Source organism: Scyliorhinus torazame, chromosome 7 (genome assembly GCF_047496885.1).
Source record: "Scyliorhinus torazame isolate Kashiwa2021f chromosome 7, sScyTor2.1, whole genome shotgun sequence".
Lineage (NCBI taxonomy): Eukaryota > Metazoa > Chordata > Chondrichthyes > Carcharhiniformes > Scyliorhinidae > Scyliorhinus > Scyliorhinus torazame.
The window spans coordinates 255,503,718-255,529,077 of record NC_092713.1 but is presented as its reverse complement, the minus strand read 5'-3'; the positions used below and the strand labels follow the sequence as shown (position 1 = coordinate 255,529,077).

The 25,360-nt window shown below is 44.1% G+C and overlaps 1 protein-coding gene across 7 annotated transcripts in view; it reads right to left on the bottom strand.

Annotated features, from left to right (window-relative positions):
* Nucleotides 1-11,442: 11,442 nt before the first annotated feature.
* The window catches only part of fam13b (family with sequence similarity 13 member B), a 190,423-nt gene continuing 176,505 nt past the window's right edge, over nucleotides 11,443-25,360 (bottom strand). For all 7 annotated transcript variants that reach the window (XM_072512300.1, XM_072512303.1, XM_072512307.1 and 4 more), the window contains 4 exons: nucleotides 23,079-23,162; nucleotides 21,186-21,379; nucleotides 17,049-17,150; nucleotides 11,443-13,468 (listed from right to left, as the gene is read on the bottom strand). In XM_072512300.1, coding sequence (XP_072368401.1) covers nucleotides 13,345-13,468; nucleotides 17,049-17,150; nucleotides 21,186-21,379; nucleotides 23,079-23,162 — 504 coding nt within the window. In that variant the 3' untranslated portion in view covers nucleotides 11,443-13,344. The remainder of the gene's footprint in view (nucleotides 13,469-17,048; nucleotides 17,151-21,185; nucleotides 21,380-23,078; nucleotides 23,163-25,360) is intronic.

Genomic DNA, 25,360 nt, shown 5'->3' with positions numbered 1-25,360 from the left:
GGAGCTCAAGAAAGGGCTTAGGAGAGCTAGGAGGGAGCATGAGAAGCCCATGGCAGGTAGGATCAAGGAAAACCACAAGGCTTTTTACACTTATGTGAGAAATAAAAGAATGACCAAGGTGAAGTTAGGGCCAGTCAAGGACAGTAGTGGGAACGTGTGCATGGAGTCTGAAGATATAGGAGAGGCCCTAAATGAATACTTTTCTTCAGTATTCACAAAGGAGAGGGGCCATGTTGTTGAGGAAGATACAGGCTGGTAGGCTGGAGGAGGTAGATATTCAGAAGGAAGATGTTAGAAATTTTGAGAAGCCCGAGGTCAGATAAGTCCCCTGGGCCTGATGGGATATATCCTAGGATTTTTTTGGGAGGCGAGGGATGAGATTGCAGAGCCTTTGGCTTCGATCTTTATGTCCTCACTGTCTACAGGAATAGTGCCAAAAGACTGGAGAGAGGCGAATGTTGTCCCCTTGTTCAAGAAAGGGAATAGGCATAACCCTGAGAATTATAGGCCGATTAGTCTCACTTCGGTCATAGGTAAATTATTGGAAAGGGTCCTGAGGGATAGGATTTATGATCATTTGGAAAAATACAGCTTAATCCAGGATGGTCAGCACGGATTTGTGAGGGGTAAGTTTGATTGCATTCTTTGAGGAGGTAACTAAGTACATAGATGAAGGTAGAGCTGTTGATGTCGTATACATGGATTTTAGGAAGGCGTTTGATAAGGTGCCCCATGGTCGGCTCATGCAGAAAGTCAGGAGGCCTGGCATAGAGGGAAATTTGGCCGACTGGATCAGTAACTGGCTATCACATAGAAGATAGAGGGTGGTGGTAGATGGTAAATTTTCATCCTGGAGCCCAGTCACCAGCGGTGTACCACGGATCAGTGCTGGATCCTCTGCTACTTTTGATTTTTATCAATGACTTGGATGATGGAGTTGAAGGTTGGGTGAGTAAATTTGCTGATGACACCAAGATTAGTGGAGTAGTGGATAATGTGGAGGGCTGTTGTAGGCTGCAGAGAGACATTGATAGGATGCAGAGCTGGGCTGAAAAGTGGCAGCTGGAGTTTAACCCGGATGTGTGAGGTGATTCATTTTGGTAGGACAAATTTGAATGCGGATTACAGGGTTAACGGCAGGGTTCTGAAGAATGTGGAGGAGCAGAGAGATCTCGGAGTTCATGTCCATAGATCTCTGAAAGTTGCCACCCAAGTGGATAGAGCCGTGAAGAAAGCCTATAGTGTGTTAGCATTTATTAACAGGGAGATTGAGTTTAAGAGCCGTGAGGTTATGCTGCAACTGTACAAGTCCTTGGTTAGACCACGTTTGGAGTATTGTGTGCAGTTCAGGTCACCTCATTATAGGAAGGATGTGGAAGCATTGGAAAGGGTGCAAAGGAAATTTACCAGGATGCTGCCAGCATTGGAGGGTAGGTCTTATGAGGAAAGGTTGAGGGAGCTAGGGCTTTTCTCATTGGAGCGAAGGAGGATGAGAGGTGACTTAATTGAGGTGTACAAGATGATGAGAGGGATAGATAAGAGTGGACGTTCAGCGACTTTTTCCTCGGGTGGATGTAGCTGTTACAAGGGGGCATAACTATAAGGTTCATGGTGGAAAATATAGGAGGGATGTCAGAGGTAGGTTCTTTACTCTGAGAGTGGTTGGGGCGTGGAACGCACTCCCAGCTATGGTAGGAGTCGGACACTTTAGGAACTTTCAAGCGGTTATTGGATAGGCATATGGGGTGCACTAGAATGATTGGGAGTAGGTTGATTTGATCTTAGTTTCAGACTAGTCGGCACAACATCGTGGGCCGAAGGGCCTGTACTGTGCTGTACAGTTCTATATTCTATGTTAACCCAGCACTAATGTTGCGCCGACCTGTGAAACCACTCTGAAACCCATCTACACTATTCCCTTATCGTCCATATGTCTATCCAATGACCATTTAAATGCCCTTAGTGCTGGCGAGTCCCCTACTGTTGCAGGCAGGGCATTCCACGCCCTTAGTACTCTCTGAGTAAAGAACCTATCTCTGACATCTGTCCTATATCTATCTCCCCTCAATTTAAAGCTATGTCCCCTCGTGCTAGACATCACCATCCGAGGAAAAAGGCTCTCACTGTCCACCCTATCCAATCCTCTGATCATCTTGTATGCCTCTTAGATTTCTGCCTTTAGCCTTATAGGCAAATCTATTCAAGTTATATTTTAAGGTTGTAGGATAGAGGGGAACCAGTGGGTGTAATTTATTTTAAGTTCCAAAAAATATTTAGTCATGTGCCTTGCACAAAATTAGGGCTCATGCAGTTGGGTGAAATAGATTAGCATTGGATTAAAGACTGGTTGAGGCCAGAAACGAGACTGAGAGAATAGGCCGCCATTTTCAGGTTGGCAGGCTATAAATAGTCCAGTCAGGATCAGTGCTTGGGCCTCAGTTATTTCCAATTTACATCAATGACTTTGATGAAAGGACCAAATATAATGCATTCCAAAGCAAAGTTAGTTGGGAAAGCAGTGAGGTAGATGTAAAGGGGTGTTGACAGATTGAGTGGGGAGGGTCATGGCAGATGAAATATAATGTGGGGAATTGTGAACTTATCCACTTTGAAAGGAAAAATAGAAAAGCAGAATTTAAGTCACATTACAATGATGCAAGATCTTGGTGAGGCCACACCTGGGAGTTCAGTGCCAAGGAAGGATATACGTGCCTTAGAGTGAGTTCACTACAACCTGGAAGGAGGGATTGTCCCAAGAGAAGAGGTTGAGCAAACCAGGCCTATATTCCCTAGAATTGAGAAGAATGAGGTGACTTCATTGAAACACATTCAATTCTCAAGGGGCTTGACAGGGTAGATGATGGGAGGACGTTCATCTCCACTGCCCAAAGTCTTCCTACCATCTACATGTGTTTTTCAAACCTCCCCCCGAGACCCACTTTTGGCAATCAGTGCGACCCAGGCTGGCTGACCTTTATGGCCCATGCCATGTTCACTTACCTTTAATGCAAAAGGAGCCTGTTTTGTCCTTATGATCTCGCTTCAATCTGGCAAACCTTATTTGCATTGTCACAATTGACAAAACCATACCTTGAGAAATCATCTTTATACTTGTGTTCAGAGTTACGTTTCTTTTTACAGGGCCGTTAACCAGAGGCCGTGGAGCTCAGAACATTAGCGCTGTCCTGCCCTGCCCTCTCCTGTGCAGCTCTCTCCAACAGGTTTTGTTGTGAGATCCTCTCCAATCGGTAAACTGATTATTTGAGTCAATGGCCGGCTCTTACTTTAAATAAAAACATGAATCTTGCTTTTCTTGCCAGCAGCTGAAAAGAAAATCGAAGCAACTCTGCTCCCTGCATCGGTGTCAAAAGAACATACCTGGACGGTGCCTCAGATCAATTTAACGTGGAGGGCACGTGACCAACTCTCTGCTGACGCTTGTGGCCAAAGCCTAATCTGTATTTCCACTAAAAAGGTGGTAGTGGCCACAATTCTCCATGTAAAAGCTGGTACGGCTGTTCAGCGCTTCTCCTGCAATTGGCACCACTATGGGAACTGCAGGACCGATTGCTCCTTGAACCTCCCAAAACCCACCCACGGATCGCGACAGAGTTTGAAAACCCCTGACCCTACATGACGCAAGGCGGTGGTTGAATACTCCCTATTTGTCCGATAATTGCAAATGATATGCTCAAGAAACCATGCATCATTCAGGGTAGATCAATCCCTTGTTTGATATTTCATCCACTAACTGAAACACCAACCCTCTTATCACCAATGCACCAGGTACACGATCCACAGGACGCGCTACACTGACCTGCACCATGTAGGGCAAGGACAGAATATGCATTTCCTCCAAATCACAACAGCACCCGGACTTGGTTCTATACTGCCATCTTTTCATCATCACTGGGTCAAATTCGCAGAACTCCTTCGCTAACAGCTGCACTTTTAGCTCACAGACTGTATATGAGCATACAAAGAGGAGTAGCCCAATCAGTCCGGCGAGCCTGCTCGAAGGCCCACCACGATCTTCTCATGGGCAAGTATGAATGGAGAATAAATCATAGCCTTGCCTACACCCGGAGAGTGAATAATACAAACAAAAAATGTTGCAAAATGAATTATGTATTGCAGTCTCCCTAGTGTCTTCATTGACCTGGCCCCAGTAATGGAGCCGAGAGGTCATTAGTTTCAAATAATTAAAACTGGCTATAAAAGGTCAATTTTGCAGTTAGTAAAACTCAAAACTAATTTGTCATTAAGGCGACCAAATCAATCAGACGAGTTTTATTGATGACACTCTGCTGAGGCCATTAAATAACCCATCAATGGTACAGCCAAATAGTAACCACTAAAATTAGGCTGCTTGCAAAAGTCGGCACATAGCAAAATTCATAACTCTGAAAACACATTTTGACGCAATAGAAAAAAAAAAACACTGCATCAGAAATGGAGAAACTTGGGATGAGCACGGTAGCACACTGCTGCTACCTCATGGCGCTGAGAAGCTGGGTTCGATCCCGGCTCACTGTCCATGTAGAGTTTGCAAATTCTCCCCGTGTCTACTTGGGTTCACCCGCACAACCCAAAGATGTGCAAGGTAGGTGCATTGGCCACACTAAATTGCCCCTTAATTGGGAATTTTTTATTAAAAAAGGATTGGAGAAACATTTCGCAAATCCTATCCCCAAGAAATAAAACACAGCAGGCAATAATTACACCAGTTATCTGAATCCCATAACTATATATTCATAATACCTCACAAATATCTTGCCATATTTATACACTGCAGATTGCAATTTATCAGATCTTTCAGAGTCCTTGGCACATTTTATTAAATGCTACCAGAATATCAGTACACATTCTGGAAATATTAGATTAGACATATCTCTCTATGTACCTAGTTATTCACCCACTCAATTACCTTCAGTGGCCATTTACTTTGACATTCCGGCTTATGACAATTTAAAATAGGAGCAGGACACTATGTGGACCCTTAATAAAACCACGACTGGATTCAACAATAACTCCATTTTCTCAACCTTCCCTATTTTCCCCATAGTGTGCTGCAGAATAGAAAATGCTTCGAGTCAGTCTGCACACTGGGAAACGGTTATTGTGTTCATTAAGTAGCTTGGCATAATGACTGAGGGTAGTAAGGAATGCAGGCCTTAACATTGATCCAATTCAGCCAACTCAGCAACAGAATCGAAGACCAACAAATTCTAAAATAGATCAAGAAACTTCACCTGAGGGGTCACATTTTAACCAGAAATAGGTTAAATCAAACAAGCTGCTTTTTTTTTCTTAAATTATTATTGATAATTACTAACGGTGCTTATTGTGTATGTTGTTTAGTTATTGATGGGAAGTTGAATTGCATAAATACTGAAAATATTTCCAGTAAAATAAAATCCACGTTGCCTGCTCGTCATTAAATATTGCAACATCACTTCCGGGTGCGGCTATGCAGAGCTAGGTCGCATATTCGGCAGCTCCTGCTTGGAACGGACTTTTGGGCTCTTTTACAGGGCCCCCACGGCATTTGTTTGACATTTCCCGGTGTGGGAAGAAGGCTGCAATATTCCCCCGACAGTGTCCCCCAGGAAGGGTATGTCTCTGGGTTGCCAGACACGGCAGAAACAGTAAAAGATTTGGCTGCAACTGCAGGATAAACAGGGCCTCTTCCAGCATGCAGGCGGGGGAAGGGCAAGCTTAAAGCTGCAAGCTGACCTGAGGGCCTGTATCAAAGGCGAATTCTAGCAGCAGAGGGAACAACTGTGAAAAGACCTCATCAAGGCCACTGAAGGGACTTCCGGTTGCGGTGATGCCTAGCTAGCCGCACGCTTCGGCGGCTCCAGCTCCGACGGACCTTCGGGCTCTTTTAAGAGCCCCAACGGGGAATTTTTCGACGACACAACCCGGTGTGGGGTGTGTGAGAAGAGAGTCCCCCCCCAAACGAAGGAGGAAAAAACCAGCGGTGGCGGCTGCAGCGCGAGGAATCGTCGACCAAAGGGTCAGAAAGAGAGAAGTACAAGATGGCGGCGGAGAAAGCGCAGGCGACATGGGGGCCTGAGCAGGATGAAATTGTGAGACGGTGCGTGGAGCTGCTGACCCCGTTGCAATGGAGGGGCTCAAGGAGACATTAAAGACCCAGGAGACAGAGCTCCGCGTGGTGGAGCAGAAGGTGACAGATATTGAGGACGAGATCCTGGGCCTTGCGGTTAAGACACAGACGCACGAGGCACTTCATAAAACGTGTACTGAAAGGATCGAAGCCCTAGAAAATGGAGCGCGAAGGAAGAACCTTCGGATACTGGGTCTCCCTGAGGGTGTGTCAGGAGTGGACTGTGGTGCGCACGCAAGAACGATGCTGAGCTCACTGATGGGTGCTGAGGCCCCTACGGGCCCCTTGGAGGTGGAGTGGGCAAATCGGATTCCGGCGAGAAGACCAAAAGCGGGAGAACCACCGAGGGCGATAATCGTGCGATTTTACCGCCTTAAGGATAGAGAAGAGGTCCTGAGATGGGCTAAAAAGGTGCAGAGTAGCAGATGGGAGAATGCAGTGGTACGGGTATACCAGGATTGGAGTGCGGAGGTGGCGAGAAGGAGGGCGAGCTTCAACCGAGCCAAAGAGGTGTTGCATAAAAGGTGAAGTTCGGGATGTTGCAGCCGGCAAGACTATGGGTCACGTATCAGGAGAGACACCATTATTTCGAGACGGCGGAGGAAGCATGGACCTTCATCAAAGAAGAGAAATTGGATCGGAACTGAGGGACTGATGCTGCAGGAAATGTTATTGTTAATGTTATGGTTGAAGTTAATTGAGAAGTAAATTGGGAAGGGGGGAGACATTGGGGAAATGTGGGCGCCGGTGAGGTGGGAAAGACAGGACATAGTTGGAGAATGGGGAAGGGGAGGGGAAAGGGAGCTGCGCCATAAGAGGCGGGTCAGGTAAAGGGATGTTCCCGCGCCAGAAAGAACAAGGCGGGAAGACAGGCGCAAGGGAGTTCCCCACACGGGGGGGTCGAGGAGTGAGCAGGAGTAGCCGGGGTCAGTTGAAATCAGCTGACTTACGGAAGTAATATGGGGGGAGCAATCATGCTAGAAAGAGATCTAGCGGGGAGGGGGGAGGGAGGGGGAGAGGGTGGGGGGACAACTGGGTTGCTGCTGCGGAAATCCAAAAGGAAATGGCTAAAGAGTGGGTGGGCGGGGATGGTTTGCGACGCTGGGGGAGCGAGCGGGAGCGCGGAGGCGGGATATGGGACTGGCCTAGAGAAGGTAATGGCTAGTCGACACGGGAGGGGGGCAGGTAGCCCCCTAGTGAGGCTGATCACGTGGAACGTGAGAGGCCTGAACGGACCGATAAAAAGGGCCCGAGTGCTCGCGCATTTGAAAGGACTAAGGGCAGACGTGGTTATGCTCCAAGAGACGCACCTAAAGGTGGCGGACCAAGTTAGGCTAAGGAAAGGATGGGTGGGACAGGTGTTCCACTCAGGACTGGACGCAAAGAATAGAGGGGTGGCCATTTTGGTGGGGAAACGGGTAGCATTTGAAGCAAAGAACATCGTAGCGGATGGCGGAGGTAGATATGTAATGGTGAGTGGCAGGCTGGAGGGAATGGAGGTCGTGTTGGTTAATGTGTATGCCCCAAACTGGGACGATGCGGGATTTATGAGACGGATGCTGGGGCATATACCGGACCTGGAGGTAGGAAACTTGATTTTAGGAGGGGACTTTAATACGGTGCTGGACCCGGGGCTAGATAGATCCAGCTCAAGGACCGGAAGAAGGCCGGCAGCGGCCAAGGTACTTAAGGGGTTTATGGACCAAATGGGGGGAGTGGATCCATGGCGATTTCTTAGACCTAGGGCTAGGGAGTTTTCCTTCTTCTCCCATGTCCATAAAGTGTACTCCCGGATAGATTTTTTTGTTTTGGGAAGGTCGATCTCTAGGGTGGAAGAAGCTGAGTACTCAGCCATAGCGGTTTTGGATCATGCCCCACATTGGGTGGACCTGGAATTAGGAGAGGAAAGGGAGCAGAGAACACTCTGGCGATTAGATGTGGGACTGATGGCAGATGAGGGAGTGTGTGCAAGAGTGCGGGGGTGTATTGAGAGATACCTGGAGGTCAATGACGACGGCGAGGTCCCTGTGGGAGTGGTATGGGAAGCACTAAAAGCGGTGGTCAGAGGAGAGCTGATCTCCATTGGGGCCCACAAAAGGAAAACAGAGGCCAAGGAAAGGGAAAGATTACTGGGGGAGATTTTAAGGGTGGATAGGGAATTTGCAGAGACCCCGGAGGAGGAATTGTACAGGGAGAGGAGACGACTGCAGACGGAATTTGACCTTCTGACCACCAGAAAGGCGGAGGTACTGTGGAGGAAGGCACAGGGGAGGAGGTATGAATATGGGGAAAAGGCTAGTCGCCTGTTGGCTCATCAATTGCGAAAGAGGGCAGCAGCGAGGGAGATAGGAGGAATTAGAGACGAAAGGGGAGACACGGTGCGAAGGGCAGGAAAGATAAATGAGGTGTTCAAGACCTTCTATGAGGAACTGTATAGGTCTCAACCCCCAGAGGGAGAGGAGGGGATGCGGCAGTTCCTGGACCAATTGAGGTTCCCGAAAGTGGAAGAGCGGGGGGTGGTAGGCCTGGGGGCACCGATTGGGGTGGGCGAGGTTATTAAGGGACTGGGAAGCATGCAAGCAGGGAAGGCCCCAGGACCAGACGGGTTCCCGGTGGAGTATTACAGAAAATATGTGGACTTGTTGGCCCCGTTGATGGTGAGGACGTTCAATGAGGCCAGGAAAGGGAGGACTCTACCCCCGACGATGTCGGAGGCGACGATATCGTTAATTTTGAAGAGGGATAAAGATCCGTTGCAGTGCAGGTCCTATAGACCCATTTCATTATTGAACGTGGACGCCAAATTGTTGGCAAAGGTACTGGCATCGAGGATAGAGGACTGTGTCCCGGGGGTGGTGCACGAAGACCAGACAGGGTTCGTAAAAGGGAGACAACTGAATGTTAACGTGCAACGACTATTAGGGGTGATAATGATGCCCCCAGTGGAGGGGGAGGCAGAGATAGTGGCGGCAATGGACGCAGAGAAGGCATTTGATAGGGTGGAGTGGGAGTATTTATGGGAAGTGTTAAGGAGGTTTGGGTTTGGGAACGGGTTTATTAGCTGGGTTAGACTTCTTTATGGGGCTCCAACGGCAAGCGTAGTTACAGGTCGACATAGATCGGAGTATTTCCGACTATATAGGGGAACAAGACAGGGACGCCCGCTGTCTCCATTGTTGTTCGCGTTGGCAATTGAACCTCTGGCCATGGCGTTGAGAGACTCCAGGAAATGGAGAGGGGTGATTAGAGGGGGAGAAGAACACCGAGTCTCGTTGTACGCGGATGACCTATTGTTATACGTGTCGGACCCAGCGGGGGGGGGATGATAGAGGTTATGCGAATTTTGAGGGGGTTCGGGGATTTCTCGGGGTATAGGCTAAACATGGGGAAGAGTGAATTATTTGTGATACATCCAGGGGACCAGAGTAGAGAGATAGAAGGCTTGCCTCTAAGGAAAGTGGAAAGAAACTTCCGATACCTGGGGATTCAGATCGCTAGGAGCTGGGGAACCTTGCACAGACTTAATCTGACACGGTTGGTAGAACAAATGGAGGAGGACTTCAAGAGGTGGGACATGCAGCCTCTATCGCTGGCGGGCAGGGTGCAAGCAATTAAGATGATGGTCCTCCAGAGGTTCTTATTTGTATTTCAATGTCTCCCTATACTAATCACCAAGACCTTTTTTAATAAAATAGACAGGAGCATCACGAGCTTCGTGTGGGCAGGGAAAGTTCCGAGAGTAAGGAGGGGGTTCCTTCAGCGTAGTAGGGACAGAGGAGGACTGGCACTACCGAACTTGGGCGATTACTATTGGGCCGCCAATGTGGCAATGATATGTAAATGGATGATGGAGGGTGAGGGAGCGGCGTGGAAAAGACTGGAGAGAAAGTCCTGTAAAGGGACGAGTTTAGAGGCGCTGGTGACGGCACCGCTACCGATCTCACCTAAAAAGTTTACCACGAACCCGGTGGTGGCGGCAACATTGAATATCTGGGGACAGTGGAGGCGACAGAGAGGGGTACGGGGAGCCCTCGTGGGGTCCCCAATCAGGAACAACCATAGGTTCGCCCCAGGAAGAATGGATGGAGGATTTCAGAGCTGGTACCAGTTGGGAATTAAGAGGGTGGGAGATTTATTTATAGCTGGGATTTTTGCGAGCTTGGGAGCATTGGAGGAAAAGTATAAGTTGCCCCTGGGAAATTTCTTGAGATATATGCAGGTGAGGGCGTTTACTAGACAACAGGTGAGGGAATTTCCGTTGCTCCCGACACAGGGGATACAGGACAGGGTGCTTTCAGGGGTGTGGGTCAGAGAGGGCAAGGTGTCAGAGATTTACCGAGAGATGAGGGAAGAGGGGGAGGAGTCGGTGGGCGAACTAAAAGGAAAGTGGGAAGAAGAACTAGGGGAGGAGATAGAGGAGGGTATGTGGGCTGATGCCCTAAGCAGGGTAAATTCCTCTTCCTCATGCGCCAGGCTTAGCCTGATTCAATTTAAGGTGCTACATAGAGCACACATAACGGGAGCAAGATTGAGCAGGTTCTTTGGAGTAGAGGACAAATGTGGGAGATGTGGCGGGAGCCCGGCAAACCACGCACATATGTTTTGGGCGTGCCCGGCACTGGAAGGGTATTGGAAGGGAGTGACGGGAGTGATTTCGCGGGTGGTGAAGGCCCGGGTCAAACCAGGCTGGGGGTTAGCTCTATTTGGAGTTGCGGAAGAGCCGGGAGTGCAGGAGGCGAAAGAGGCCGACGTTGTGGCCTTTGCGTCCCTAGTAGCCCGGCGCAGGATCCTACTCATGTGGAAGGAGGCGAAACCCCCCGGACTGGAGGCCTGGGTAAATGATATGGCGGGGTTCATTAAACTGGAGCAGATAAAGTTTGCCCTGAGAGGATCGGCTCAAGGGTTCACCAGGCGGTGGCAGCCATTTCTCGACCTAGGGGAACGTTAGAGGGAAGACAGATGACCAGCAGCAGCAACCCAGGGGGAAGGGGAGGGGAGGGGGGAGGGGGGGGGGTTTAGTTTAGTTTAGGTCAAAGATAAAGGGGTTTTGTTACTTGTGTATTGTTAAAAATTTCTGTATTGTTATTGTTGTGATTGCTTTGTAAGAGGGGAAAAATTGTTGTTTGGGAAAAAAATTTCAATAAAACATATTTAAAAAAAAAATATTGCAACATCCAACCCCGATGCAAAACAACACAAGAACAAATGTACCAATTTAGGGCAAAATTTGCAATAATGCGCTGTGGCTGAATTTGTAGGTACTGCTTTTGGTTATCTGATAAGCTGTCAATTCATTCAATCAAATGCCAGACTAATATAGGAAACACTTTATTAAAGTAAATGACACAGCAAATATATTAGGAAAACTAAGTGATATATTAAAATTCCAAAATAAATAATCTACATGTAACATGCATTGTGGCAAATTCTACCGCTCACCATAACATGAAACCAAAAGTCCCAGGTTGGCAAAAATGGTGGCACATTGAAGTTTTAGCATCCAAGTTATGTTACATGAAATTGGTTTATCCCAAGCAATAAAAACTGCTTTAAACATCCAACATGTAGCAGAATGTTATTCCACAGTTTAAATTTTATTGTTGTTATGATTTTTTCCCCTACATATTGCAGCAAAATCTAATTCATCCTCAAATGCGCAAGCAATTTCTAAATATGGATCAAGCAAGTTATCACTATGCAAGAGCGGATAAGATTGGTTAAAAATTTCAACATACCAAAATATACAGATAATTACAGGTTTAAAAAATCTGATTAAAACTGAAGTGTGGAAATGATACATTACTATCAAATGTACCATGGTACAGCTATATTTGCACACAAGAAAACACCTGAAAGTGCTGAGACATGCATTTATTAAAGTCTTCATATTGCAATGCAGTAATATTGTAATTTTCAACAATGAATAGCCAACATACTACAGTGCCTAACCATTTTGCTGCATTTTGTTACACAAAGACAAATCCAATCATGTACAAAAATGTACACACTATCTTTCAATGGATATTTCTAACTAAGATTGTAGTCAACCTTAAATTTCTGCTTTCAATAAAGGGTCCTTGTGCTGTTTACATTCAGAGGTTTTGCAAGTACTACTTATTAAAATCATGCAAAAAATAAATGGTAGCTGCTTAAATTACACATACAGTAGGTGCATGCAACGATATCACAGTTACAAATAGTATTATAAAGCAAACCCATCTTATTTCTTGATTGACAAGGATACTCAAAAAAGTTTCAAATTGTTTCCAAAAGAGTGTTTTTAAAAAAAGATCACTGCACAATAAATCTAACACCTCATCCTGCAATTAAGCAGTCTTCAGCAGTAAAAAGTGGCACAAGTTATACTGAAAGCAGGTATTTTTGCATTAAAACACATTCATAAATCAAACTCTGCCAATATTTAGATTTGCAGAAAAATCTCAGAAATGTTAATACACTTAGTAAAAGTAACAGCTATTTAGTAAACATTTACTGTATATTAGTGCTTTCTGTACCATTGTGTACAGCAAACTACAGTAACAAACAACTTCAATTTATTATGTACAGCAAGTGTAACAGGTATAACACCTCAACTTTCTGGCTCAGACTCCGTCCACGTCACAAAATGGATGACGAATGGTTTAAGAGGAATTCTACTGAAAATCACTGCTCTGCCTTTCTGCTCCGAACAGAGCAACAATTCTATTACAAATGACAACTGAAGTCCAAACTGAAAATGTTGATACTGGAACTGAAATGGATAAATCAGCATTTTCTAGTTTTGCAATGCAGCAAGCACAGATGGAAACAAAATAAATATATCAATCCATTTTTTTTGTATCAGTCTTAAAATCTAGGAGATGGATTATGGATAGGTAAATGATTCTTGGCATTCTATACTGTATTTCAAAGATAATTCAAAAAACATTTAAGTACCCACAGTAAATACCCACTGTCAATTCCAGAACAAGATGCATCAGCCTGACAAAGCATTGGTCAGTACAAATTTAGATACTCTGGAGCCATCTACCATTCATATCTTGGGGTACAACCTTACCCGTTGCTCGTTACTATGTAAGAAGCACCAGAGTAAAGTGCACAAATTGGCTTTAGGCAAGGATTATGTTACAAAAGAGGCAAGCACCAGTTCCATAAGATAAAGTGTTCAACGCATTGCTCATGGTAAAAATAGTACTGATTAACATCAAACCAGCTTAAAGTGATTTTGCTCTGTCTTGCTTGCTTATGAGAACTTCCAAAAGCCTGACTCTGGCTTTTATGCGTTTATATTCTCTGTACTCTTCAATCATTGGAGCACGATCTTCTTTCTGTACATTCCTAGAATATTCAAGCAAATGAGATTCAATTGTAATTTGTATGCCAATTTTATTGGTCATTGCTAATTAAACAAATTAACATACTGTGTCCTGAAAGTGAACCAGATTCCAAATCTGCATAATGAAAAACAATTTTATTATGTATAAAACCTAAAAAGGTTATCTATGTGACTGGTCTAAATTTATACTGCATGGAGACAATAAATGTGCTAAAAGGTCACTTAATATTATTACCAGCATATATGTTAGAGACTGATTAGTCACTAATGTTGGTGCTAAAAAAAAATAGACCATCTACCCTACCTAAAAATCATGATCTGCTACAATGTGCTCTAGAATGTTAATCATGTACCAGACAACAGGTTCTGTGGTAATCACATTCTATAGCAGCTTTCTAAAACAGTTATGGCTCTGATCTCATGCAATTATTCTGGAAAAATATTTAGATTAAAAACCTACAGTTTTGATCATAACTGACAATGCTGAAACATCAAGAATAATGAATTAAGAATTTTCAACGAGATTAGGGATGACCAGCGCGCCACAAGCAGACATTACTGGAACAAATTCCCAGCAATATCAATTGAGGCCAAATCAATTCCTTTAACGAGCAGCACAATGAATATTTAGCTAGCAATAGCATGATATTACACAGAGGTACATATTGTAATAGTTCAATAATTCTGGTGTTACTGGCTGGATCTTTGTGATTTCCAGTAGGATGAGGGAGGCGGAACGGATTGCGTGGTCCACTTGTTTCTGTCCTTTCACCATGGTGAATCAAACATTGGGCAGCCAATTAGCAGCCGCCAGTGGGAATGAGGGACAATTAGCATTAGAAAGATGTGGCTCTGCACCCAATCAGGTGTGTAGGGTGGGAATGGGGTTCGACCGCGCACTGGAATTCAGTCACGGCCACCCATTCAAAGACAAACTGGCATTGGGTTGGCGGCAGCTTCAGGAGAAATCCACAGCTGGCAACAGCATTCTTTGAGAAAAGGCAGTATCCATTACTGACACTGAAGCATTGCAACAGCAGTAGGTGAGAGTACCGTTTTCCATTTTGGTGAGTATTGTGCCAGCAGTCTCGCATTAAGGACCCTCGCCAAGAAAGAAATAACATATGTGCACACCGATCACATTATCCTTCTGAATGGGGAACGCTGAGGAAGAGAGTCATATTCTATCTTTAACTCAGTTTGCCTCTCCTGAGGCTGAAAAACCACCCAATTCCTTCACTTTCTGCTTTAAATCCTCACCCAGCTGTCAGGCTAAATTGAGGGACCCAGACCACACACACAGCCGGTAGTAAGCGGGCAGCACCACACAAGTTCACAAAGACAATGGGGTCCTGTTTTGAATTTAATTAACTGACTACTATCAATGGGGGTTTTGGCTCATGTGGACCGCTCCGAATAGCCTCATATTGTGCTCCACCATTGGCACCTCACCTGCACAGCCAGCCCGAGCTTTGACGCCGAGGAGTTACAAAAAGAGGTGAGTGAGACAAAGATATTTTTGTTTGATGAATTCCACATTCCTAGGCAAAACTTTGCATTACAAGAAACACCAGCATCTCTCTGCCATCTGATTCTGCTGGCTGGAATGGCTCCTTGTGCCCACCCTCAGGCTCATCCAGATACTCAGTCATAAAATGGAGCTCACCCCATTAGATCATCCTCTGCTAGGGCCTCCTTTCTGGAATGCCAGGCTGTGTAAGATGCAGTAAACCACAAAACGTAGTGACACGCCAGCTAGAGAATATTGCAGAGAGCCACCTGCACAGTCCATTTTGAACAAACCAAATGGTCTCCTCGACGATGGCCCTGGTAGATGTATGTCTCTCTTTGTAACGTGTCCCAGCCTTGGTCCGTGAATTTATTACCCATGCCATGAGTCAGCTCTTCAGCAGGTATCCCTAGACTCCAAGAAGTCAACTCTTCAATGGCTCTAGTGGACAGAACAGCTGTGGCACCTGGAAGTGCCTAAGGATGGAAGAGTCATGAGTACTCCCAGGATAGCTGGTGTGCACCTCCATTATCTTTCAACAATAGTCACACACAAGTTGGCCATTGATGGAATGAAAACCTTTACGATTGATAAATGCCTCAGGCTGGCCCAATGGAACCTAAATGGGCACATGTGTGCAATTATCACACCTTGAACTTTGGGGAATTCGGCAATACATGTAAAGCCTCACCAAAGTCATCTGCGGTTTGCTTGCTTAAACATTGCATCCGTGATTACCATTATGCAATGGTGAGCTGAAGCTGCAAAGATCACTGGGTAGTGTCTGGAATGACTCCAATGCACAAAATATTCCAAGACCACAAATCATTTTGAAAGCAACGAGAATAGGGTTGCCACAATGCAATTTTAAATTATCACCCGAGCTAGCAATTCACATAGGCTCCCACAGGTTGTGACGACACTGATATTCAAGAGCTGAGGGCAGTTCATGTAGATACTCTAAGATGGTGTCTTCTCCTACCACAAAGTGGCTGTTGTGTCTTGTTCTGGACCTTGTGCAGTCACTTACCTGGACTGGAGTGCAACTGTCCCTGGACAGTTAGCTTCCTTTGGCTTTTCCTCCTCATTTCCTCTTCACTGGAGGATCCTCCGCGAGAGCACAATCCACATGGGATCACAGAGCTCAGGTTCCTCTGCCAGAGTCCTCACCGTTTGGATGCCCTATTCACCCTCATTTGTAATGTCAAGCTAAAAGCAGTGAAGATATAAAATCTTCCAGCAGCCAAATGCTGACAACTTCAGCAGCAGAACCTGCATATACCTGAGCTATGGTGTCATCTGCAAGCTTTTTTATCTGCCCTTGAGCCAGCACCTCATATCTGGCATAAATAACGTTTGAAAGGATGTTGTTACATTTCATAGAATGCTTCCAGCCCATCGAGTCTGCGCCGACCTTCCGAAGGTGCACCCTACCTAGGTCTACTCCACCACCCTATCTGTGCAACCCCACCTAACCTGCGCATCTTTGGACTGTGGGAGGAAATCGGAGCACCTGGAGGAAACCCATGCAGGCACAGGGAGAATGTGCAAACTCCACTTATGTAGTCACCCAAGGCCAGAATCGAACACGGGACACTGGCGTTGAGGCAGCAATGGCAACCACTGTGCCACCGACTCCCAACATTTTTTCCATGCGACCATGAAAAATAGCGGGCAATGTAAAATTGCAGTAATTTGCCTCTTCAACAAGCTCAATAGCCTAACTATGTCAAAATAACAGAGGAGCTTCAGATTTCAGCATCCATTCGCCTGGTGGGATGATGTTGGATTGCAGACCCAATGTCATTACACAATATTTTACTAAGCATGGATGGGGGTGGGGCGGGTTGTCCACCCGATTTGTGGCTAAAACCAGCCTTTTAGTTCCTTATTTGAGCAAGGGAAGGAATAGGAGACTGCTTTATGTGGAGGGCAGATTAAACTTTATTCAGGAAATCAAATGAATGACAGATGACAAACTATATGAGGTGCATTGTATGTGGATGCAGTTATTGATGAGTAAAAGTCTTTTTTCAATCTATGTTCTTATGATTAAATAATAAAAGACCAACCTTCCATTGTTTTGATAGAACTTTTCTTCAAATTCACGCAGTGTCTTACGCAATTTCTTTCTCTCATCTCTTGCTTTCCAGAGTTGTTCAATTAGTTCTGGCCTATTAAAACAAAAATCAAAATTTCTCAATCTGTAATCAAGTTTAGGAAGCTGACAGAAAAGACTTGCTCAATATAATTTTGAAAGCCGAATGTACCAGCTAACTGCCTGAATAACCGATTTACCAATTCGAAAATACATACCTGGTTCATGCACAAATGAAATTTACTTCTGTGATAGAAACACATTAGCATATGGATACTACCCGGGTTCGAATCCTGGCCCTGGGTCACTGTCCGTGTGGAGTTTGCACATTCCCCCCATGTCTGCATGAGTTTCACCCCCACAACCCAAAGATGTGCAGGTTAGGTGGATTGGTCATGCTAAATTGCCCCTTAATTGGAAAGAAAAATAATGGGTACTCTAAATTTAAAAAAAAAACACATATGAATACTGGGGTGTCAACAGATGGCTCCTGAGAAGTGTTATTTTCCCTATGGAATTTCCACTCAAACTCATTTTCATATCATTAAACAAAAATATACCATAAACCAGTGCAATCGGGTAGAGTTCAAAATGCAGTGTAAAAATTAGTTGCTTAAAAAGATCCTCAATAGGTATGTGGTTTAAAAAACTAGTTTCCGATCAGTCAGGATACCAGATTAGTTTCCATATGGGATGCAATGCCTTAAAATTCTGTGAGAAGGCTAGATGGAAGAAGGCATCTAGAGTGAGTACAAAGAAGGGGCAAATGGAACACTGATTAAAGAGGGGCTATGAGCAGGGACGATTCCATTCTGAAGGTCTTAAATCTATATACACTTCGCATCTACAAAACTATTTCTCGTTGCTGTGTTTTAGTCACACCTGTGTCAAAGAACAAAGAAAAGTACAGCACAGGAACAGGCCCTTCATCCCTCCAAGCCTGTGCCAACCATGCTGCCCGTCAAAATTATAAATGTTTATTTCCACATTTATAAAATGGTCGATGTGAACATGTCATATGATGGAATTCTAGCACTACCAATGAAAGATGATCAGCAGAGGAATACATAGAACAAAGAACAATACAACACAGGAACAGGTCCCTCGGCCCTCCAAGCCTGTGGAGTCTGGACTTCCAATATTTGAAGAGGGAATTGGCCATTAATTTGGCCAAGAGAGTTTGCTGAACCAAAAGTGACCTACCTAGGGCACATTGTGGGACAGGGACAAGTGATATTCAAGAGCAGTCAAGGTAAGGGCGTTAATAGATTTCCCTGTTCCTAAAATGAAACGGGTAGACTGAAGTGTCTAAGCATGTTCTATAGAAAATGTGTACCTAATTTCAGTACCAATGTAGTAACTTTGACTAATGAATTGCAGAAACCAGCAAAAATGGTATGGTCTGCAGAAGCAGAATGCCAAGCATCTTTTGCAAAACTGACAGCCATATTGGTAAGCGAACCAGTGTTGGCCGCCCCTGATCTTTCCAAACCCTTTAAAATGGCCACGGATGCCAATGAGCTGGGCATGTGGGACCAGAATCCATTTATGTTTGTGGAAAATTTAAAACTCAGAACGCAAGATTGTTCAGTTGGGAGTTTATTGTTGCAACTTTCAACATAAGTATTGTGCATATTCCTGGAAAGGACAATATTATTGTGGATGCATTGTCGCGAGTTTAAGTGCTGATGAGTGGCAGATGCAAGATTGGTGGAACATATGGGGAAAGGAAGGGTGAATGGATGTGTTTTGCTGTTTCGGTCACATACCTTGTGATGAAAAGTCCTTGCAATGATGTTTCATCCCTCTAAGACAGGGGAGGGGCAGGGAGAAAGAGAGAGAGAGGCACGTAAGAGTCCTCCCTGTTTATTTCCTTTATTCCCATTTATTTTATTATTTTGGTCTATGGACCCATAATCGGGATGTGCCTTTAAGCAAAAGACTCAAGTTTGAAACAGCCTGCTTGCCAGGACAGTGTTCCCAAGTTTTGTATTTTGGAAATGAGAAGCCAGACCCTTCAGCAGCAATTAGGAACCAGCTTTGGAGGAAGCCAGTTCAATTGGTTAACTAGCTGGGCAGCACGGTAGCACAAGTGATTATCACTGTGGCTCCACAGCAGCAGGGTCCCAGGTTCGATTCCCTTCTGGGTCACTGTCTGTGCAGAGTCTGCACGTTCTCCCAGTGTCTGCGTGGGTTTCCTCCGGGTGCTCCGGTTTCCTCCCACAGTCCAAACACGTGCAGGTTAGGTGGATTGGCCATGATAAATTGCCCTTCGTGAACAAAAAAGGTTAGGAGGGGTTATTGGGTTACGGGCATAGGGTGGAAGTGAGGGCTTAAGTGGGTCGGTGCAGACTCGATGGGCTGAATGGCCTCCTTCTGTACTGTATGTTCTAGGTTCTAGTTGGTTGCTCTGCCCGACAACGGTCAGTGATTGGTTCTCGTTTGATGCTTTCTGCCAGAACTGTTTAGACCTTGGAAGTGAAAGAAGTGCTCTCTCCTGCTTGCTGAAGTGAAAGAACTGCTCTATTGTTCTGAAAGCAGTCAGTGCCTGAACACCCTTTGCTGTAAACCTGAAATGATGCTCAGTCTGCAGAGAAAGTAGACAACTATCTCAAGTCTGAAAGGAAGTAGTACCAAAATGAAAGCCTGAACTTCGAAAGACATTGACTGGAAAACATCTCAGCGAATCAAAGATCCTTATCTTTTTAATTTTATTATCCTTCCCCCTGTGTTGTTTGTCTGTGTGTTTGTGTGTGAGTGTTTATGTGTGAGTGTTTATGTGTTTGTGTGTGAGTGTTTATGTGTTTGTGTGTGAGTGTTTATGTGTTTGTGAGAGAGTGTTTGTGTGTGTGTGTGTGTGTGTTTATGTGTGTGTGTGTGAGAGAGTGCCTGTTTGTATGTGTGCGTGTGAGTGTTTATGTGCGTGTGTGTGTGTTTATGTGCGTGTGTGTGTTTATGTGCGTGTGTGTGTTTATGTGCGTGTGTGTGTTTATGTGCGTGTGTGTGTTTTTGTGCGTGTGTGTGTTTATGTGCGTGTGAGAGTGTTTATGTGCGTGTGTGTGTGTTTATGTGCGTGTGTGTGTGTTTATGTGCGTGCGTGTGTGTTTATGTGCGTGTGTGTGTGTTTATGTGCATGTGAGTGTTTATGTGCGTGTGCGTGAGTGTTTATGTGCGTGTGCGTGAGTGTTTATGTGCGTGTGCGTGAGTGTTTATGTGCGTGTGTGTGAGTGTTTGTGTGCGTGTGAGTGTTTGTGTGCGTGTGAGTGTTTGTGCGTGTGAGTGTTTGTGCGTGTGAGTGTTTGTGCGTGTGAGTGTTTGTGCGTGTGAGTGTTTGTGCGTGTGAGTGTTTGTGCGTGTGAGTGTTTGTGCGTGTGAGTGTTTGTGCGTGTGTGAGTGTTTATGTGCGTGTGTGTGTGTTTATGTGCGTGAGTGTTTATGTGCGTGTGTGTGAGTGTTTATGTGCGTGTGTGAGTGTTTATGTGCGTGTGTGAGTGTTTATGTGCGTGTGTGTGAGTGTTTATGTGCGTGTGTGTGAGTGTTTATGTGCGTGTGTGAGTGTTTATGTGTGTGTGCGCGCCCGTGTGTGTGAGCGCGCCTGCGTGTGTGAGCGCGCCTGCGTGTGCGAGCGCGCGTTTACGTGTGCGCGTGTATTTATGTGTGCGCGTGTATTTATGTGTGTGTATTTATGTGTGTGTGTTTATGCCTGTGTATATATATATATATATATGTATGTGTGTGTATATAGATCTGTATGTATAGAGCGAGAGAGGGTGTATATGGAGTTGGGAAAGGGGTACCACAGTCAGTTACATTTTCTGTCCATTTAATTATATTTAATAATAAAAGGTTACTTGTGTTTTAAAGTTACAAATCTGGTGACCTCAATTTATTGGGCTCCACCAAGGACCACAGCTATTTTAAACAAAATCTAATTTCACCTGTGTTGCGACTCTGGGTCAAGTGGCTGGAATTGACCGCTCACTAGCCCAGGGTGTTGTGACACTTCTCATTAAGAAGATTAATTCTTCAACTCCACTTCCCACCAATAGAAACAAAGAATCTAATATTACACATAAAAATGTGATACTTAAATATTTTAGTGTTTACTTACAGTGATGCAGCATGCATGCTTGATACCCCTAGGTCAAGACTCAGCCTTACTGAAGTCTCTTTTACAGCTGATGAAATTGTGCTGTGATCATTATCCAACTGATCTAAAAAATTCCTAGCATGCAAGTCTGGCCTTAGGGTAAGTGTGAAGTCTGCTGTCACATTACAATCATCCTCATCCTCCTCCTCTTCTTCCTAAAAAACAAAGTACAAAAAAAAAGCTATAAACCGGTACTTGCTGATCAATGTGCATGTATAGTATTAATTTCACAATTAAAATTCTAATGATTGGTGAGAATTTTATTTCAGTAACAGAAGATCCATTCCATGATGAAGAAAATAACTGGTCTCAAGATCAATCTTTTCTAGACTGTGTCAAGGATCTGCCTACAGAGATCTGTCAAGCGATTGCAGTGGCCAGCATTCAAAAAGCATGAGATGTCCAGTAGTGAGATTAGCATCTAGACAGGATCAAATGTCAATCATCCTATTAGTAGAAACAGTTTACTTAGACAACAGCGATCAGTGGAGGTATACACATGCTAATTTATAGAATCAAGGAATTGGAGAGAGGCAGACAGCCAAATATATGGAATGAAGAATCAAAGAGGAAAGATTGTATCATTTCTAGCGCACACACAGAAGCTGGCTGGCCAGTTTTACATCTAATAGCCTGAAAGGCCAATTTACAGGCAAGTCTTCGAACCAAGGCATGGCAGAAACCTTCTTAAAGGCAGTTTAAAAATCCTTGCTGGACCAGGAAAAGACTAGATTATCAGCCTTGTACTGTGTGGCAACTATAAATTGGATTTGACTTGTAGATGTATTTAATTTGGATGTTATTTGGCAAAAGGGGTAGCCTTTAGGAGCTCAGGCATTTTAGATATATTTTGGAAAATGGATACGTTCAACATAAACTGTGTTTAGTGATTCATATATTTAATTTTTCAGTATTGTAATCCTGTTAAGTGTGTAGGTTTCTTTAATTTATTTAACAATCTTTAATATTTTTTACACGATCACTGGGCTGGTTATTCTCACTGGGGTTACACGTGCCTCCTTACATCATTTCAAAAACAAAACTATAACTAATCAAAGCAGTTATGCAGAAAACTTCCGTTTCACACCTCTTTTCATCATAAAAATAAATTATATTTTTTGCTTTGCTGGGCAATGGATAGTGATGGAAGGAAGAGGTAGGAAAGGGAAAATAGATTACTTTTTACTTTGAAGATTTACCACAGCAAATTCCAACTCTTGGTTTGGTAATTTTACCTGAAAAATGAACTCGAGTTGGTGGATTTAGATCACATCATCAACCTCTAAAAATGTCAAAATTAAAGGTGTTCAACTGACAAAGCAGTAAGCATGTTTGGGAGTCGAGCATCACATGGAGCAACAGTTAATCCTGGATTGTTGTTATTTTTGTTAGGAAACACCTTAACCTGAAATTTGACTTCAGCCCAAGATGTAATTTCCCAGAAAACATATGGCAGATATCTAGACAAGGAATGGAAGAAATTTCTGCCAAAGGATCCACAAATCTTTTACTGTGCCTCACAGTCATAATTGTCTCGTATACACCAGGCACGTTCAAAGAAAATCCAAAGCAGAATTGTGAACAGTCTATTCTTTACTTGGTATATACCATACGATCTACAAGCTGTGTCGACTAGCAGTATGACTAAACTGGGATTAAGCAACAGTTTTCACGATATATATTTTCATAATTTATATACCTTCTCTTTTTTGTATTGTTGCACTGTCAACAAAACGTTCAATGGGATTTCACAAACTGCCACCGCCAAAACAATTTGGAAGATTGTGTAACTAATAAAGTTTTACTCAAGTAATGATTCTACTTGATACATTGTGAATACAAATGAAACCTTACCTTTATCGCTTCAAAGAAGTGAGCCGTTTCGCCTTCAATGATTGGCTGTAATGTCTGGCCACGACGTTTGGTCGATGGAGAACCCTGGTAGAGATTGGTGAAAAGCATCATTAGCCTTTCTATTTGAAGATTCGACAATATTAACAGTTCAGTCCCTTGTCATATTGAGATTACCAATGTGAAAACTGATCTCATTCTGAAAGTACTTTTGCTTTGATAATTCCATACTGCGTAATTTAACATTGTTACAACCCACAACTTTAAACAAATTGTCTACTTGCAGACATTGGCAATTCTGAAGCTACTAACCCCCGTGACCAGAACAAATGAGAATTTTGTTGAAGAAAATCAGTCAGTCGATAACAGTTTTTCCATCAACAAAGTAGGGCGAAGAAATGTAAGACAGGAACCCAGAGAGATATTATGAAGATTAAACAAACAAAACTCAGGTGCAATAAACCAACCTCTATGAGGCCGTCAGATTCAAATACACCTGACAGATCAGCAATGAAACCAGAAACCCCAAAACATATGCACCTGTCTCCACAATGACATGGTTACCAACATCAGATAAATAAATATAAATGAGTGGATGCAACACAGGTCAAAAAGAGAGTCAGACACACTAATTGGTGGTCAGTGGCACAACTCAGCAGTACTCCTGCTTCTTTCCACACTCCCTCCTTTTTTCTGCCTACTCTCGGCAGCTTGACAGTTACCTCACTTCTGGTCACATGTTTATCACAAGACTCACTAAATTGATGATCAATTAAAAAACATAAAACACCTATTTGTCACAACATTGTGAGGGACTAAGTCCTAACACATTTTATTATAAAAATAGATCTTCTCATTGCTATTTCTAGCATTTTAAACTGAGCAAAGACCTTTCAAATGGCTGAATCCATGTTGGTCTGTGACCACCAACCATCACCACCCTACCCCCGCCCAACCACAAGAAGCTATTTGTAGTTTTGGGAAAACTCGCACCTCCTTAATTTTTCCAAATTTATTTAGCCCACTGACAAGGGAAAAATATCATGAAAATCCAACAGGGGAATTCAGTGAAGATACAAAGCTGTAAAATGTCACACAATGAACAAACATTAACATTAAGTACATTACTTGTGTTCTATGCAAAGTTGGTTTCTACTAAAGTTGGTGCATGTGGCTAAAACAGAGTCACTGTAGCCATGCCTATGTCTAAAGCAGTGATTTCTAATGAACAACATTGTTCTATGCCCCTCAATCAGCAACCAGAGCTGCATATTCTGAACTTTGACAGATGTGCCTGTCCCCAAGGGAGCTAGGATGGCAGACAATGGCATCAAAATGACGTGAATGAATAACTATCGTCGCAATTCCATTTCAAAAGCAATCCAATCACAGTACGTTGTGTCATCAATAATAATGTCTGATGGATGGTGTGCTAAAGCACTTCACAGCCTTTGATCCCTTTCAAAAAAATGTGGTGTGGCTGTAAAACAGACAAAAGGATTGTAGTAGGAAGAAAGTATTTTCCAGTCACTGCTGGAAATTGCAATAGAAGAGGGAAAGGTAACTATTGTGCTTGTACATGTCTACTCATTGCATACCCTGGTGGTAGCCAGGAAGGTGTCCGCCGAACTACTCTGTTACATAATTTGTTTAATTTACTTTATGGCTGTTTCAAAATTGATGAGCCGGTGTTGTCTTGTTGGGTCTTCATGGGGATTTATGCAAGTAACTTCTGGACTTATTGTAACTTTCTTGACTTCATCTGACTGCCTGTGACTTGTTTAAGAGCAAAGTTTTCCTCTTTTCTCATCCAACAATTTAGAATCCTTCACAATTATGACATGGCTTTTTGTGTTTCTAGTCTCTGCCGTTTTTCTAAAGTTGTTCTTTTCTTTCTTCTGGGCAATGGATTGTCAGGTTAGTTAAGGAGTGGGTGTGAGGAACTCTACTTTGTAAAAAACAAATTGCACTTATGAAATATCTCCTTAACCTAAAGTGAAGCCAAGCTTCTGGGAAGAGGGTCGTAAAGTTGTGAGATAAGTCTGGAGCAATTAGACTCCAGCTCAGTCACTTTAAAACCCAGGGTCACGACCTGCTGCTGGGTCATGGGCCATACGTCGCGGCGTTCTCAATTGCGGGAAGTAGTGCCCAATGGCACTACCGGCTTTTTAAAATGCCGGTCACATTTGGCTTTCAGAATGCCGGCCATTCTGCGTATGCGTTCTCCCTCAACAGTGCACAGGCCAGGAGTCCAGCGGGACAGACTGCCTCATCCTGACGTCAGT